Source organism: Chiloscyllium plagiosum, unplaced genomic scaffold (genome assembly GCF_037043375.1).
Source record: "Chiloscyllium plagiosum isolate Xiang-an unplaced genomic scaffold, Cpla_swu_hap1 HiC_scaffold_17, whole genome shotgun sequence".
NCBI lineage: Eukaryota > Metazoa > Chordata > Chondrichthyes > Orectolobiformes > Hemiscylliidae > Chiloscyllium > Chiloscyllium plagiosum.
In genome coordinates, this window is record NW_028270155.1 from 40,523,544 (window position 1) to 40,539,935 (window position 16,392).

Consider the following 16,392-nt stretch of genomic DNA (forward strand, 5'->3'; position numbering starts at 1 on the left):
CCCCTAAAAACAACATTTGGGCTTCTTGTATAGAAATTTGGATTTCAATGGCAAGGACTTCAATTGGCATTTGGACAGGAAAGCTTGTAGACAGCTTTCCCACTTGTCTCCCCTGGAAATAATCAGGGCAGAGGTGAGAAGCCAGTGGCGTCTCCATCTGGGAACTTTATGTTCAGTTAAATAACCCCTGTCTCAAAACACGCCATGGGTGTGAGCATCAAACTCTGCCCATGAATTGGGTAAATTGTATAAATTCCCTTATGGTAATGGTAAATCAGTTAAAACCAATTTGTATAGAATACAACAATAAAGAAAAACATGCACTATAGTGCAAAGCTCAGTAAGCATTTTAAATTGGTTAGTATGAAGTAAAAGTAGTGACACATTTCTCTGAAAAATTGCTTGGAAGAGACCTGTTTTCACTTCATGATGCTATTATTGAGTTAATTGGCTGTGTATGTGACTAAGTGTGGAAAGAAGACCAAGAGAGATCTGTTAAAAAGAGTGGCTCCTGGCCCAGCTCTTCCTTCTCCTCATCACTGGATTTGTCATCACCTTCATCATCATTCAGATCAGTGGTCTCATCTGCTTTTTTCTCTAATGTTGAAATTTTATCCTTCTCTTCCATCAATTTATTGTAACATAATGTGCATACCCTTAAAGGCTTTGATGACAGCTTGGGCATGAGGAACTTGTGCTTTGAACAAGAATGGCACACCACAAAGCCACAGTTCCGACAGTGATGCCTGCGAATTAAAGTGTTGAACTTCTTTTGAGTGCACCGCATGCAGATTTCTGTCATCTTGTCTGGTATCCAAGGGGCTGCATGTTCAGTTGGTGGTGCCTTTCCTGTCTTTTCCAGCAGTTGTTTGATACATTTGTTAATATGCTTCATCCAGTCCTCTTTCTCAGGGCGGGTTGCAGCACACACTACGAATGATTTTCGTGAAGTTTTTATCATCCATTGATTTTTCAGACTGTCATTGTCTGGAAGATCTTCAACATTGACATCTTCCAATGGTATTATCTGTTGACTGGTGTACTTTTTCTTGTGGATAATAATACTTCCATATACAAGGATGTCATTAAACAGGAAAAACATCCGGGGTTTTGGTTTTTTGCGACAGACTTTTGTCAATAATCCTTCACCCACAAGCACTCGGCCATGCAAGACCAGAGGTTGACCTGTTGCTCCAAAGCAATTTTCAACTGCAACAATTCGTTGTGTATTGATCTCTGTGTTCATTAGGCGGTCCACCATCCTACTCACCAATCCTTCTGTCAAAGTTCTCCCTATTGTTTAAGAAAGGGAGAAGGGTGATTAATGCTTAAATAATTTTGCAAATTTTATAAGCATAACATTGTATTAATGATAAAAAGGCTTAACATTTATCCAACAAGCATTCTGACTGGAGTAATTCTGTAATTTATAATTTTTTTAAAAAACTGGTCTGACACATTCATTGTTTATCCTCAGTAGGAGATGCAAGTCTGGGTTTCAATCCACTGCTACTTTCTGTTGAACTATGAAGAATCAATGAGTTCTTTAATCTTCCTTTCACTCAAAAAATGCTTCACCTTTATCTGGTTGCTTTTTGATGGGCTAGTTAGGGTTAACATCTTGATATGTGGGCTAAATCATTTCCTGACACTTATGTGCTATTGTACTGAATCCTGTCCCAAACATTTTCTATAAATGCCAATAAATCGTTGCTACATTTTGGAAAAATACATTGTTTAGTTCAAAATATGTTAAGAATATAAATATTTTGAATTTGATGTCAAACTGTTCAAATCATTCCCTGTACAAAATAGTTAACTTTATACTTTTTCCTTAAAATTTTTCATTTTGGCTTATGGAAATTGCATAAATTATGAGAGTTTCATATTTCATAATTAGAAATTAGGACAAGATTACTGGATGTTCAAAGGTTATTATTTGCAAAGTTCAGTTGGTAGCTTTATTTAATTAATGTCTGAATTATACTTCAGTATAAAATATATTTCATTTGAACTTGAAAAATTCATACAGTGTTATCTTCCATTTACAGTCCTGCACATTCTCATTCTTTCAGTAAGTGCGTCAATACTGATACTTATTCAATCACTACAATGCTCTCTAAATATCTAATTATTGGGTCCATCTTTGTGAGACTTTCCATCTTTCATGTCTGACTCTTTCAGTGCATCCTTTATAACTTACCAGCACTTGACACTATTCCTGTAGCTCAGAAAATGTCCAAATACTAGATCTTGTTTTGTTGGTCTCTATCATTGTTTCACTGAAAAATCTCTAGATCCCTGTTTGTTTCCCATAAAACTGTTTTAAATTATTTTATTCAACCTCAGATCACACTGCTCTTTGATTTACTAGTTTCCCATGTATACTGTACTTTTATTTTGTTAATTTATCAGGCATCACACAACTCCAGTGTCACTTCTCTTATTAGTAAGGTTTTTTGATTTTCAGTGATCTATTTGTAAAAGTATTGTTCTCTCTTACTGTAAGTTAGTGACACCTTGCAACACAGCTTTCACCTATTGGTAGTTTTAGTTAATTCTTCTGCAAATACTGTTCTTTGATCAGCAGCCAAATACATAATGCAACGGTGAGCAACATAGCATCTAAACAAGTTCCAAGTAATTTTGATATTGTGACATTTAAGAAAGAAAGAAGTTACATTTGTACAACACTGTTCATGATCTTAAGGCTTACCAAATCACAGTGGCTGGAGTTTTTTCTGAAATTTAGTTATTATTGGGAAGTAGGATATTCGGCTGTCAATTTGCCTGCAGCAGAAGTGTATAAACAATGTGACTATGACCAGTTCATGTGTTATAATGATGTTGGCTATGCAATAACCATTGGTCAGAACACTGGGAGCACTCTCCTACTTTTCTTCAAAAGGTGCTGTATTAGTATTTTTGTGATCACTTATTTAAGAGATGGCATTCCACTCAAATTTGGCACTTCAACTAATGCAACACTCTCAGTACTAATGTGCCAGTCTAGTTTATGAACTCAAGTCATTAATGCAAAGGTTAGAGTCACAGCCTTGAGCCACATCTGGTGCCTGACTGATAATAGAAAATTAATTTCTTGCAGAGTTATTGAGACAACTGTTAATGATTGCATATTTTGTGGGAGTGCACCTGACATTTTATTGCGTCATTCATTCCATCACGTAGGTTGTCTGCACAATTAAAAAAAATGAAAGTGGATATTGTTTTCAGTGCAGTATGTTCTGACCTTTTTTTTAAAGAGAACCTCACAATTGGTTTTAAAAATATATTCAGGAAATATCAAATCCAGCCCTTGATGTATTAATTGATTCATACCTGGGCATCAATAGGTCACAACTGTAAACATCGTCATCATCATCATTAGCCAAGGGAGAGAAGAAAATGGCCTTGGGTTTGCTGCATTGCTAACTAGAGTTGTGACGAGACCCTGGGCAAGGTTTCACAATCTATTACAGTTTTAACCGGATATCCCAAATTGTTAAGCTCCTGAGTAAATGAGGATGAACTGACTCCCCTTTTTTATTCATACACCTTCCCATTTAGAATGAGGTTAATTTGAAAAGGACCCCTCCTTGGTACATGCCATTTTTCCAGGAAAAATGTATGTTTTGAAAGGAGCAGATTTAACAAGGCTTTCTTGAGTTAACATAAGATAGACATTATTAGTTACTAAACATAAAAAAAGGCACACATATACAGAAATTATGAACAGAACATGAGTTCATAAGAAGCTAAAAGAAAAAAAAATATGAATCAGTCTGTGTGGGCCGTTTGTAAAGTGTAGACAATGGAACATTATTAGTTGAACAGTCGATTTTGGGATTTTTAGCTTTTAGATTTTTATTTTTTTCTCCAATCTTTTTTTCAGTTGTGGTTGGCTGGCAGTAGACAGAGTGAGAGAGTCTTGTCCTGACACTTTCTAGTTTACTTCTAGCACACAGAACAAGGGAATCCTTCTACCTGCAATGTGGGGCTTCCTCAACTGTGACCTACACAGCACACCAGTGCTCAAACCCAGCCTCGGACACATAAACACCCAAATTCACTAAAACCTCTCAGATTTGTCAATTATTATCCCCTTTTATTGTATATTCCTGTAAAGGCAAAACATTATAATATCTCAAAGGTGGCTTTCCATTGAGAGGGGGAAGATAGTCAGCAACCTCATTGTCTCTTCCTTATTAGTTCCTCTCTCCCTGTTTGAGGTTTCCTTGGCATTCTACAGGTGCGATATTCCATGAGTTCCTGACATGACTCTGCCAGATAGCACCACATTTATATCCACAGTTTTCCTTTTGTTCATAATAATCATCTTTTAAAAGACACATTTGGAATTAAAAATTAAATATGTTTGTAGTAAATCAGGGTTTTTATCCATTGTCATGATATATGTAATGTTTGTTGCAAATGCATAATTATCATCTCTGAATTAAACAAGACAGGTACATGATCGATGTTTATGATTATTAAAGAACAAATTGACACCCTACCATCACCCTAAACACATACTCATTCTACCAGCAATACCCAGAAGCAGCAGTATACTATTTACAAATGCAGAGCAGCAACTCACCAATGTGTCAACAATACCTCCCAAGCCTGTGATCTCTACAAAGACATGGGCAGCAGATGATTGGGAACACCATCACTTGAAAGTTCCCTTCAAACCACATACTATCCTGACTTCGAACAATACAATATTTCTTCATCATCATTGTATTAAATCCTGAATCTCCCTTCCGAAACATAACTGATAATGTCAACAGCAGATGGACTGCAATAATTCAAGAAGGTGATTTATCACCCCCTCCTCTAGGACAATTAGGGAGAGGTATTAAATGCTGGCCTAGACAGTGGTGCCCACATCCCATGAAAAAATAAATTAGAGAACAACTTCTAGTGACTGCTAATTCATAGTTAAATGCTTCATTTAGAAAGTCGTGGTGTGAATTTCCCTGTGCCTTCAATGCTGCACTATATCGATATCATTGAGAGACTCATCATTGCAACACATGAAATGGGTAACATGGCACTCCTTATTCACTAGATATCCACAAAACAGATTGGAAAAAGTTAGTGTTTGCACATTCTCATGTGTAAATATTTAACAGTGTGCTAAGTCTTAAATAAAGCAATCTACATTTTTAATACTGAAAAAAAACTTCTATAAGTGTAGACATTGTAAAATATGTGATAGGAAAAAAAGAATTATTTGCTTTCTATTTTCGATGAATTAACTTTTTATCATCAACTGAACATCAACAGAAAGGTTGTATTAATTTAGTGAAATATTGGAAGGGGCTTCATGGGAGCACAATCAAAGTTTTCTTTCAATTTACAAATTGTTAAAACATGGGTTTCCTCTTTATACAGAAACATTTTAACACTTACCTGTCATTCTCACTGTTTCAGCTATTATAATTGACTATCTGATTGTTCTAATAAGTATCCCCCACACTGATCATTTTTGAAATATAGTCCTAAAGGCTTGTCATTCCTGTAATATAAGTCTTTTGAGAAATAATCAGCAGATCTAACTCTATTCTTTCATGCGTGCCACATGAGCCTGCTGATACACTACGATTATAACTATGCTCTTGTCAGTTTGCTAAACCGGTTATTCCAGTAATATCAAGTTAGCAAAACAAACTTGATATATCTTAGTTGCGAATCTGACTTTCATTTTGAACATGAATTCTGGTTTCCTGAAGTAATGCGATATTTCTCTATGCATATAATACATCAGTGTAACTATCAACATGTAGCAGAATAATTCTGATCAGAATAACTCAACAAAGCAATTCTTTTTTTAAAGTTTTAAGCTCATTCACTTAGTTTAATAGTATCATGTGTTTACTTTGTTGCTGTTGGAAATTTCTTGAAAATCTTTGCTCTAAAAGCTTCAGTAACCGTCTCAAGAATGCATTCCCTCCTGACTCTGGGGAAACAGAGGTAGGTTTAACTCTTGATACTGTCACATGGGATTGGTCAATTTAGCATGGATAAGGAAAGAAACCTAACATTTTATTGGTCGATCCATCTCAGCACACAATATTTAGCGCATTTACCTACTGCGTCATTCACATGCTTCAGACTAAGTTAACCATTACTTGTGGAGATTGAGTTGGGAGAGTTCTATTAAAGTCTGGCAGTATTCACCTATCTATGATCCAATGTAATTTTACCAAGTGAACCCAGATCTATGTGTAGCAACATGAATTCAAATTAAGAAATACATATGAATCTTATAATTATATGCTGTTTCAACATCTCTCCAAGCAATCCAAAGTAAAACAAATATCAAGGATCTCGCACTAACTTTTGAATATCACACCTCATTTGACTGGAATGTACAGTTAAGGCTGTGTCTGTGAGTAGGAGGAACTAAAGGATAAAGAATCATTAATCCTTTAGGGAAGCTGCACTTAAAGGGAGATAAATTGATGGATGATTTTAAAGGAAGAGAGAGCACTGAGGAGGCACAGATATTTAGAAATGGAATTCTGGATCCTAGGGCCTGAATGGTTGAAGATGTATTAGGTTGAAGCAAGTTGGATAAGAAAGACAGAAAATTACAAAAATGCATTTTGGCATAACAAACAGGGGCAGGACTTATACAATTAATGGTAGGGCCTTGGGTAGTGTTGTATAACAGAGGGACCTGGACATTCAGGTACGTAATTCCTTAGAGATAGCATCACATATAGGCAGGATGGTTAAAAAGGTATTTAGCACACTTGCGCTCATTGTTCAGTTCATTTGAGTGTAGGAGTTGGGAAGTCATGTTGAAGATGTACAGGATATTGGTGAGGCCTTTTCTGGAGAACTGTGTCTAGTTGTGGTCGCCCTGTTATAGGAAAGACATTATTAAGCTAGAGAGGGTTCAGAAGAGATCTACCAGGATATTGCTGTGTATAGAAGGATTGAGTTATAAAAAAAGGCTAGATAGGCTGGGACCTTTTTAACTGGAGTGTAATAGGAGGTTAAGAGGTGATTGTATAGATATTTATAAAATGATGAGGAGTGTAGAAATGGTAGGTGTCTTTTCTCTAGGATGGGGTGTTTCAAGACTAGGGGACATATTTTTAAGGTGAGAGGAAAGAGATTTAAAAAAGACATGAGGCGCGATATATTTACACAGACGGTGGTTCGCGTGTGGAATGAGCTTCCTGAGGAAATGGAGGATGTGAACACAATTACAACTTTTAAAAGACATTTGGATAAGTACGTTAGTAGGAAATGTTTGGAGGGATATGGGCCAGAAGCAGGCAGGTGGGACTAATTTTGTTTGGGATTATGTTCAGCATCGACTGGTTGGACCGAAGGGTCTGTTTCTGAGCTGAATGACTCTATGACTCTTGTTGTCAGAGGATTGTTGGACTAGAGAAGATTTGAGTTATTGCAAAGGGCGAGACCATGGAGCAATTTGAACAAAGACTGTTTTTAATTGAGAGAAAGACAACACAATTAGAATGGGGGCATGAAACAATGATATTTGTCATTTCAACATTTAATTAGAGGAAATTGTAACTAACTCAAGTTGACCAAACAACCTGACAGTCTAGAGGCAGTGGAGCAGGTGGTGAGATAGAGTTGTTGGAGAGGTGGAGCATTGAGTAGGTGAACAGGAGATTTGGAAATTTGGGTTCAAAGAAACCATATTTGATAACAAATGGTTTAAGGAGGATCTTGTGGGAGCATAGGAGATGGTTTGGAATGCAGGGATCAAAAGTTTCTTTGTGGGGCCTGGAGACGCAATTTGATACATCTGATTCAACAAATAAAAATGCAACACAGCTTAAGCAAAGCTTATTTATTTGGACGTTGACCCTGATACTCTTCCCACTGTCATGGTCTAGCAGGAAAATCGCAAGAGTTTCTCTTCATGGCCATCTGTTGACATGGGTCAGACCATACTCTGCATTGTGAAAACAGGACTTCACTGGATTTTGCAAATAGCAGAGCCAGCTCTGGTAAACATGCTGTAATAAAGTATGGCTGAATTGCTGGTTAAGACAGATTTTAATTAAAATAAAAATAGCAAATACTAACACTGGTAATCAGGCACCATCTGTGGAGAAAGAAATGGAGTTAACAATGATCTTTCATTAGAATTGAAAGAACTCAGAGATATGATAGGTTTAAAGCAAATACAGAGGCAGGGAAAGCAAGAAAAAGAGGCAACATGATTGTGCAATTATATATTTTGTAAAAAAAGTCTTTAAAATGAACAATGTTACTTACAAAATGGGTTCCAAAGATCACATGATTTTGGTTGTTGTTTCATAGCAGCCAAGATAAATAGACTCATGTGTTATCAGAAGAGTCAATCACAAAGGATTATGATGGATTCAAGGGATTTCAAGCTGTCCATCTTCAAGAGATGTGAAGAATCAGAGACTTCAATTGTATTGTAGAGTAGTTTAGAAAAGAACAAGGAAGTTCAAAGGAAGGGAGTTCCAGCATTATTGACTTTCATTAGTAGAACATTGATTAATCAAGTTTCATGTCTGCATCCATTTTGCTGGATTGTGATCAAGAGCTTTCTGAACGTGCCATAATGTCTGCAGTCACCCATTCCAATTGAACAGTATTTGAGAGTTGGGTTTTCTCTCCTTCACCGGCTACTGTGTGGAGAATGCACCCAGAAAACCTCTCTACTTTGCTGCAAAGAAGTCCAGGTTGTTTTCAGGTGCCATGCCAACAAAACCAGTGAAGACAGGGATTTTCTTCACTCAAGGGAACTGAAGCTACTCTATCAACTAACTCTCCCCTTTAAAGCAAAATATGAAAGCTCCAACTATTTAACTACAGAAGCTTCAGATTTTCAATCCTTTCACTTCAAATAAGCTCAGCCTGCAATTGAGACTGATCTTACGTAACTGTTTAAATCTATGCTTCTGTATTTTAGCATGATCTTATGTAACCTTTAAAATCTATGCTTCTGTGTTTTAGCAACTCACTATCAACTTTTTACTTAACTATCAGTGACACTCGTTAATAGACTGTTTAACTTGTTAACAAACTAACTAACTAACTGTGCTGCTAGTCATTTTTCAAATTGAAAGATTCATAGGCAAGAAAGTTTCTGTGGAGGAGCTATACAAATTTCACAGTTCACAGACCACTCTGAGGACAAACATGGTGTGGGCCTGATAGAGGAAAGGAACAAGAGTAAAGGCCTGTGATGGAGTGGAAGGAAAAAAAATGACAAAAGATGGTGCGAGGCAAAAATGAACAAGTAAACAAACAGAAGGTAGTTTTAAGGGAGAGGTGAATGGAAATACTAATGATTCTGAAACAGCATTTCTTTGATAATTAAAATTATATCACTTCTGACCTTATAATCAGTGCACAATTTTCTGACTTATTTCTGTAACTACTATCTGTATTCATTCTTGTAACCCTTAAAGCGTACATTTACTTAGCGCGTCTCCCACTCCTCTGCTTTAACTCTGGCATAGTGCTGGAAAAATAACAGCAAGTTTGCAATGCACACTGTTATTAAGGTGAAAATTGATCAACAAGTCCAGGTGATGAAGAAGTATATTGTGAGGATATTTAAAGAATTTGCTGGATTTGATAATGAATTACCCATTAAACTCACCACAGAAACTGTAAAGCATAAATATCTTTTAAACAATACAGTAATCGCTAATGTAATATCAATCACCTTTTTCAACCTCATTGCATTTCATTTCTCCATGTAATAAATTCTTCTTTGTGCTTTTCGCAAACTGGAATGCTTGTTTTATCTTTTTCTTACTTTACGTTTGTTTCTCTTCTGCGTCTTAATCTTATTTTTCAATCCCTGTATTTTTGTACCTGACCTAGCTTTAATCACCCTCCTACTCTGCCAGTCATTGTACTTTCTTCTGATGTTGAATATTATTCAGGAGGTAGAATGTGATCACTTGCCAGGTCAGCTGCACTGTTACCCTCCCTCCACCATTATCAGCTGTTACAGCAGAAATAATATTTGAGCTGAAGAGTGCTGGAAGATGTCTATAAGCAAATATCACAAAATGTTCACTTCAACAACATCATAAAATCATGGCGACTAGGCTCCTCCTCACTCTGCTCACTCTTGAAAGGAACAGCTCAATGATTTGCACTCAATAAACTTTTTCCGTCACCTGCAAATATTTTCTTTTTGGGTAATCTTTCAATTTCCTCCAAACAATTAGGCTAATATTGCTCTACCACACTGTCAGGCAATGTATTTCAGATTCTAATCATTCCCTGTCTAAAAAGACATTTCCTCGTATGACCACTGGCTCCTTTTGCTAATCACCTTGAGTCGATGTTCCCAATTCTTGACATCTGCTGATGGGAAGTTTCTTTGTATCTCCTCTCCATATCCACCTCGACCAAATTTCCTCTCAAAACCTTCCCCTGTCTGTGGAGTCCCAGTTGTAACAATCTATTGGTGTGTATTTGAACTCCCTCATCTCTGGACACATTCTCATAAATCTTTTCTGCAGCTTCTTTAAGGCAGTGATATTTTTTCCAAAGTACCCAGCCTATATTTGAACAATACTCCATTATATTGTCCCCTTTTGCTAATCCTTTTAAATGCTAATCAGTTCAACTATTGGAAGATAGCTCCTATCTTATGTTTTACACAAAATAATCTTCAGTTCTGCATTCAAAGTATTTCCTTACACCACACAAAAGCTCATAGCGCAGGCACTTCTTTGTAGATACTTACAGGACACAGCAGTCAAACGTCTTCTCTAGTGTTCTTTTATTTGATGTGAATAAGACTTAGGACACCCAGGCTGATCTTTAGTTCTGCACTGCGGTGTTTGCTGAAAGGGCATTGTTACTTTTAATGTGCCAGGCTATTTTTCTTTCAGATAATTTTAATGCATTCGAGTCAAGCATTCCATTACTGCTGGCTCAGTTAAGCCTTCAAACTACGTAAAGCTTAGCCAGTGACTGAACTGAAATACTGAACGATCGTCTAATTTTAGTACCATTCACTTAACACAGCTTGAACTAAAATATATTGAAAAGGCACGCACCTGTTTTCTGTTGAAAGAATTCTGACAGTTGCTGATATTGCTCTTGATACCAATCCAAGCAGCGTTATGGTCGTTTGAGTGAGGTTTGAGTTACTGGTGTATTTTTGTTAATGTGCTTCATGACGGAAGGAAGGAAGTGCAAAACTGGATTTATATTTTATTACCTAGCCCTACCTTCTCTTCCTCTTGCTTTTTGATTAAATCCACAGAGTTGTAGCGAACATGCTGATTTCATTTGCCAATTGCAATTCGATTGGGATTCTGTCAGGATCATGAAAGCACACATTCAATGATTTAATTTGATTTGATTATCACTGTCACGTATACTGAGTTGCAGTGAAAGTGTTGTTCTCAAACTTTACAGGCATGAGATTTGAAATGAAGTTGACTGTACCTTTAAAAAAAAACAAAGATATATTAAAGGTTCAATGCTGAAAAACAAAATCATAATTGTATTTCCAAAAAAGCTACAATTTTCTACTGTTCTTCCCAAAGTCTCCTTAACATGTCCCGGCTTCATAATCACTGTACATGTAATGGCTCCTCCCCAAAACCAGTCAAAGTCCAAAGCTGTGAGCAGGCTTTATTTATCTTGATTGAGATAATGACAAAAGTAAAATATTCTAATTCCAATGATAAAACATTGAGTTTTAACATCTTTAGGTATATCACAGATATCTTAGTGAAAACATAGATTTGAAGTGAACGAATGGATGAGGTTAGGATTCCATTTTATTTACTGATTTTCAGCATTTCAAAAGTTAAAATTCACAAAGTAAGGCCTCAAACTACAGATAAGCACAAGCCACTGACTTGCCCTGTTTTCATTGCGACATTACAATAATTAAGCATTCAAGTTTAGAAAAAAACACTTCCTGAGGAAATCTCAACAACAGATGGTTAAAAGCTCCAGTAGGCTGACTGGCACCTCACTGAAGGCCGTACCATACTTTTAAAAGTTAAAGTTATAATCAAAGCCCAATTTTGTTAAAATGAGTCGGGGAAAAGCCACATTCCCTCAAAACATTTTGATGTTCTGATCTAAAATAACAGCTTCATCTCTAATTTTCTCAGACTGTGAAACAGAAGAACACAGACAAAAGACTACTAAAGAAGACAAAACAGAAATAAAGATGGTCAAGAAAAATGAAAAACTGAGAAAAACTGATGGAAAGCAGATTATATTGTAATCTCATTATGACTAATTTTATGGCTTTGGTAATCATGTTGTACTTGTAAAGATACAACAGGGGTGCAATTGTACTCATAATTATTTCTCTCAAAATTCAAGTTTTAAATGGTTTTCAGCTGATATCATGTTCCATTTCGTTTGCTATCAGAATATCTTGTTTATTCTCGTTGCATGAGTTGGTTTCTTGTAGAACAACTTAAACAAACAAATCCAGTTTTTTTCTTCAGTCCTGGATAGCAAGAGGTTTGACATCTATAGGTATACAGTATACAGCAGAGGGAGGGTTGTGGATTTCTGGATAATTGAGGCTCTTTCTGGGGTAGGTGGGACCTCTACAAACAGGATGGTCTTCACATGAACCAGAGGGGTACCAATAACCTGGGGGGTAAATTTGCTAATGCTGTTTGGGTGGGTTTAAATTAATTCAGTAGGGTGATGGAACCGAAAGTGTAGTTTGAATATACGGGAAGATGCGAGTAGTAAAGTCAAAATTAAAATTTCAAGATCGCAACAAGTTACTGGCAGGCAAGAGGTTAGTTTGAAGTGTGGTGTTGGAAAAACACAGCATGTCAGGCAGCATCCGAGGAGCAGGAAAGTTGTTGCAGGATGTTTAGATGTTTTAGTAAGAACAGAGAAAATGGTAAAAAGGGAGGTGGTGTGATACTGTTAGTCAAGGACAGTATTATGGTTGCGAAAGGACGTTTGAGGATTCCTCTACTGAGGTAGTATGGGCTGAGAGCAGAAACAGGAAAGGAGAGGTCACCCTGTTGGGAGTTTTCTATAGACCTCCAAATAGATCCATCCTGCTGAAGGGCTTTTGCCCGAAACATCGATTTTCCTGCTCCTCGAATGCTGCCTAACCTGCTCTACTTTTCTAGCACCACTCTCATCCAGACTCTGGTTTCCAGCATCTGCAGTTCTTGTTTTTACCTAGTTTGAAGTGTCTACTTCAATACCAGGAGCATCCAGAATAAGGTGGGTGAACTTGCAGCATGGGTTGGTACAACATTTCAATGTTGTGGCCATTTCAGAGACATGGTAGAGCAGGGACAGGAATAGTTGTTGCAGGATCCGGGGTTTATATGTTTTAGTAAGAACAGAGAAAATGGTAAAAAGGGAGGTGGTGTGATACTGTTCGTCAAGGACAGTATTATGGTTGCAGAAAGGACATTTGAGGATTCCTCTACTGAGGTAGTATGGGCTGAGATCAGAAACAGGAAAGGAGAGGTCACCCTGTTGGGAGTTTTCTATAGACCTCCAAATAGATCCAGAAATGTAGAGGAAATGATAGCAAAGATGATCCTCGATAGGAATGTGAGTGACAGGGTAGTTGTTATGGGGTCTTTAACTTGCCAAATATTGACTGGGAATACTCCAGTTCAAGTATTTTAGATGGGTCAGTTTTTGTCCAATGTGTGAAGGAGGGTTTCCTGACACAGTATGTAGACAGGCCAATAAGGGATAAGGCTACATTGGGTTTGGTGTTGGGTAATGAACCAGGCCAGGTGATAGATTTGGAGGTAGGTGAGCACTTTGGTGATAGTGATCGCAATTCAGTTATTTTTACTTTAGTGATGGAAAAGGATAGATATATACTGCAAGGCAAAAGTTATAGCTGGGGGTGGAAAATGTGGAGCTTATTCAAGGACGAGCTATTGCAGGTCCTTGATAAGTATGTACCGGTCAGGCAGGGAAGAAGTTGTCAAACGCGGGAGCTGTGGTTTACTAAGAAAGTTGAATCACTTGTCAAGAGGAAGAAGAAGGCTTACGTTAGGATGAGATGTGAAGGCTCAGTTAGGGCACTTGAGAATTACAAGTTAGCCAGGAAAGATCGAGAGAGCTAAGAAGAGCCAGGAGGGGACATAAGAAGTCTATGGTGGATAGGATCAAGGGAACATCTAAGGCTTTCTATAGCTATATCATGAATAAAAGAATGACGAGAGTAAAATTAGGGCCAACCAAGCATAGTAGTGGGAAGCTGTGCGTGGAATCAGAGGAGATCGGGGAAGCACTAGATGAATACTTTTTGTCAGTATTCATACTAGAAAAAAACAATGTGGTCAAGGAGATTACTGAAATATAGGCTACCAGACTAGATGAAATTGAGGTGCATAAGGATGAAGTGTCAGCAAATCTGGAAAGTGTAAAAATAGGTAAGTCCCCTGGGCCAGATGGGATTTATCCTAGGATTCTTTGGGAAGCCAGGGAAGAGATTGCCAAGCCTTTGGCTTTAATCTTTATGTCGTCATTGTCTGCAGGAATAGTGCCAAAAGACTGGAGGATAAAAAATGTTGTTCCCTTGTTCAAGAAGCGCAGTAGAGACAACCCTGGAAATTATAGACCTATGAGCCTTACTTCGGTTGGGGGTAAAGTGTTAGAAAGAGTTATAAGAGATAGGATACATAATCATCTAGTGATGAATAAGTTGATTAGGAATAGTAAACACAGTTTTGTGAAGGGTAGGTAGTGCCTCACAAACCTTATTGAATTCTTTGAGAAGGTGACCAAACAGGTGGATGAGGGTAAAGCAGTTGATGTGGTGTATATGGATTTCAGTAAGGCATTTGATAAGGTTCCCCATGGTAGGCTAATGCACAAAATACGGAGGCATGGGATTGAGGATGATTTAACGGTTTGGATCAGAAATTGGCTAATGGAAAGAAGACAGAGGGTAGTGGTTGATGGGAAATATTCATCCTGAAATTCAGTTACTAGTGGGGTACAGCAGGGATCTGTTTTGGGTCCACTGTTTTTTGTCATTTATATAAATGACCTGGATGAGGACATAGAAAGATAGGTTAGTAAATTTGAGGATAACATGAAAGTTGGTAGAGTTGTGGATAATGACAAAGGATGTTGTAGATTACAGAGAGACATAGATAAGCTGCAGAGCTGGGCTGAGAGGTGACAAATGGAGTTTAATGTGGAAAAGTGTGAGGTAATTCACTTTGGAAGGAGTAAAAAGAATGAAGAGTACTGGGCTGATGGTAGGATTCTTGGTAGTGTGGGTGAGAAGAGAGATCTTGGTGTCTAGCTACATAGATTCTTGAAAGTTGCCAACCAGGGTGATAGGGTTGTAAAGAAGGCAAATGGTGTGTTAGCTTTTATTGCTAGAGGGATTGAGTTTTGGAACCATGAGATCATGCTGCAGCTGTACAAAACTCTGATGTGGCCACACTTGGAGTACTGCATACATTTCTGGTCATCGCATTATCGGAAGAATGTGGAAGCTTTGGAAAGGGTTCAGAGGAGATTTACTAGGATGTTGCCTTGTATGGAGGAAAGCTCTTATGAGGAAAATCTGAGGGATTTGAGGCTGTTTTCATTAGAAGAAGGTTGAGAGGCAACCTAATTGAGACATGTAAGAGGGTTAAATAGGTTGGACAGTGAGAGCCTTTTTCCTTGGATGGCGATGGCTAGCACGAGGGGACATAGCTTTAAATTGACGGATGATAGATAAAGCACAGATGTCAGTGGTAGTTTCTTTATTCAGAGAATAGTAGGGGTGTGGAACGCACTGCCTGCAACAGTGCCAACTTTAATAGCATTTAAATGGTCATTGGATAGGTATATGGATGAGAATGGAACAGTGTAGGTTAGATGGGCTTCAGATGGTTCCAAAGGTTGGTGCAACATCAAGGGCCAAAGTGCCTATACTGCGCTGTAAAGTTCTATGTTCTATAACACCAATTTTTAGTAACACTAAAGGCCAAATGTTTGGTCCCACACTGGGAGGACAGAGTTGGGATGAGTTTCCAACCCCTCAAATCGGACTCGGGAGAATGTCTCCGAAATCGTAGCATTTTCTGGATGGAGATTTTAACAAGGAGTTGGGCCCATTGATCTTGAGAGCATTGGGGAACAGCTACAGCGGTTAAAAAGACCTGTCTTGGGAACTTTTTTCCCAGTTGCGTAAAATATAATAAAATTAAAGACAGTCTTCTAAATCACACCTGACACACTGCCTCAAGCACCCACACATTCCCAATACCACATCCACAATAACTCACCATGGCCTCTCATACCCTCTACCTATGCCACTCTACTCACCCCATGGCCCTTTATAATCTATGAAAACTTAGCACCAACTGAAGCTAATACATTCCTCCCCCCCCCCCCAGTCATCAATATTCCCCCTAAGCTGCTTGA

At 37.8% G+C, this 16,392-nt stretch overlaps 2 protein-coding genes across 5 annotated transcripts in view; both read right to left on the reverse strand.

Moving 5' to 3' along the window:
- LOC122558374 (protein C19orf12 homolog) overlaps positions 1 to 11,187 on the reverse strand; it is a 60,833-nt gene extending 49,646 nt beyond the window's left edge. The window contains exon 1 of one of the 2 annotated variants that reach the window (XM_087995870.1): positions 11,052 to 11,187. The gene's annotated coding sequence lies outside the window, so the exon portion shown is untranslated. Of the gene's footprint in view, positions 1 to 10,735; positions 10,816 to 11,051 lie in introns of those variants that run through there. The other variant, XM_087995872.1, reaches the window with a different exon arrangement.
- plekhf1 (pleckstrin homology and FYVE domain containing 1) lies at positions 241 to 11,188 on the reverse strand. Of its 3 annotated transcripts, XM_087995869.1 has the most exons (3): positions 11,052 to 11,187; positions 8,269 to 8,398; positions 241 to 1,293 (listed from the first exon to the last, which is right to left on the reverse strand). In XM_087995869.1, exons 2-3 carry the CDS (start codon positions 8,333 to 8,335, stop codon positions 464 to 466), a joined length of 897 nt encoding a protein of 298 aa, XP_087851995.1. In that variant the 5' UTR covers positions 8,336 to 8,398; positions 11,052 to 11,187; the 3' UTR covers positions 241 to 463. The 3 variants fall into 3 exon arrangements, with proteins under 3 accessions (XP_087851995.1, XP_043562814.2, XP_043562815.2); XM_043706879.2 differs by lacking the exon at positions 8,269 to 8,398 and having other exon boundaries at positions 11,052 to 11,188; XM_043706880.2 differs by lacking the exons at positions 8,269 to 8,398; positions 11,052 to 11,187 and adding an exon at positions 10,736 to 10,868.
- Positions 11,189 to 16,392: the final 5,204 nt, after the last annotated feature.